This window comes from Corylus avellana, chromosome ca7 (assembly GCF_901000735.1).
Source record: "Corylus avellana chromosome ca7, CavTom2PMs-1.0".
In the NCBI taxonomy this organism is placed as follows: domain Eukaryota; kingdom Viridiplantae; phylum Streptophyta; class Magnoliopsida; order Fagales; family Betulaceae; genus Corylus; species Corylus avellana.
Genome location: NC_081547.1, coordinates 5,605,452 through 5,606,643, shown reverse-complemented (window position 1 = coordinate 5,606,643; position 1,192 = coordinate 5,605,452). Strand labels below are relative to the sequence as shown.

General features: G+C 28.9%; 1 protein-coding gene across 1 annotated transcript in view; it reads left to right on the top strand.

The window, feature by feature from the left end:
- LOC132186606 (probable WRKY transcription factor 53) overlaps positions 1–564 on the top strand; it is a 2,896-nt gene extending 2,332 nt beyond the window's left edge. The window contains exon 4 of the mRNA XM_059600587.1: positions 530–564. Within this exon, the coding sequence (XP_059456570.1) occupies positions 530–564 (35 nt within the window). The remainder of the gene's footprint in view (positions 1–529) is intronic.
- The last annotated feature ends 628 nt before the right edge of the window (positions 565–1,192 follow it).

Below are 1,192 nucleotides of genomic sequence, written 5' to 3'. Positions count from 1 at the left end.
TTAATCAATTGTTAAGATTAAATCTCAAAGTTGACTTAATTTTAGAAGCTTTTAATAAGAGAGAGAAAATGAAGTAAAATTTTGAGAAATTCAATCTTGACCATTGATTAAACTACAGCATATAATTAAAATAACAGCATATAAATCGGATCTGCGGGAGTGGTGCCCAGTGGTTCCACGGTTTATAAAACAAAATAGATAAACGTTGCCACTAGTTGGTAATTTGTACATCTCCCCACGTTCTATTATAATTTGAACCCAATTTTTCTTTTTCTTTTTTTAAATGAATATTTAACCCAAAATCTTCAGAAATAAATAATTAATATATTATACATCTGAAGTCTTCAAAAAGTGATTCATCTAATAAAACGAAAATTATTGATTCAAATCCATCTCCTCCTGCTTGTACTATTAGCACATGAGAATTGAGATTTTATAGTGCAAGTTGTTGGGCATTTTGGAAAGATATTAAATTCTCCAATTTCATGAAGCACAACTTGACTTAATTACACACTGACATTTTCCATAGTCTCAGAAGAGGTGCTGGCAATAGAGAAGCTCTAGATATTTTCTTCGTCTCGCAATAATTAAATGAGATGAGGTTATTAAAAAAGAAAAAAGAAAAAGTAGTAGTACTGTTACGTATAGGTGGTCAAGTTCATTGTACCTCCAATTTCTTAATTATCCATGTTTTTGGCTATGATAATTTATCAAGTAAATACATACATAAATATGAGTCTTATTTTTATTTTTATTTTAAACTTGTATGTTAGAGTATCTTTATCAGATTAACTAAAATGTACATATTATCTAAATTTAGCAAATATTATTCATTTTTCACTTCTAGCAGATTTCTTTAGCAGAAATACAAGAGATCAAGAGTCAAATCCTTGAGATTTCGGGTATACAAGCTACACAAAAATATGACAAGTATTTGTGTTATCGGGTCTAATTGAAAAATCTAAAACAATGGCATTTAAAAGTATTAAAGATTGAGCTCGGAAAAAAGTTGCACAACTAGAAAATGAAGTTTCTTTCATAAGCAGGGAAATATATTTTATTAAAATATGTGGTCCAATGCTCTAACTGGAAAATCTAAAACACTGGCGTTTAAAGGTATTAAAGACTGAGCTCGGAAAAAAATTGCACAACTAGAAAATGAAGTTTCTTTCATAAGCATGGAAATAGATTT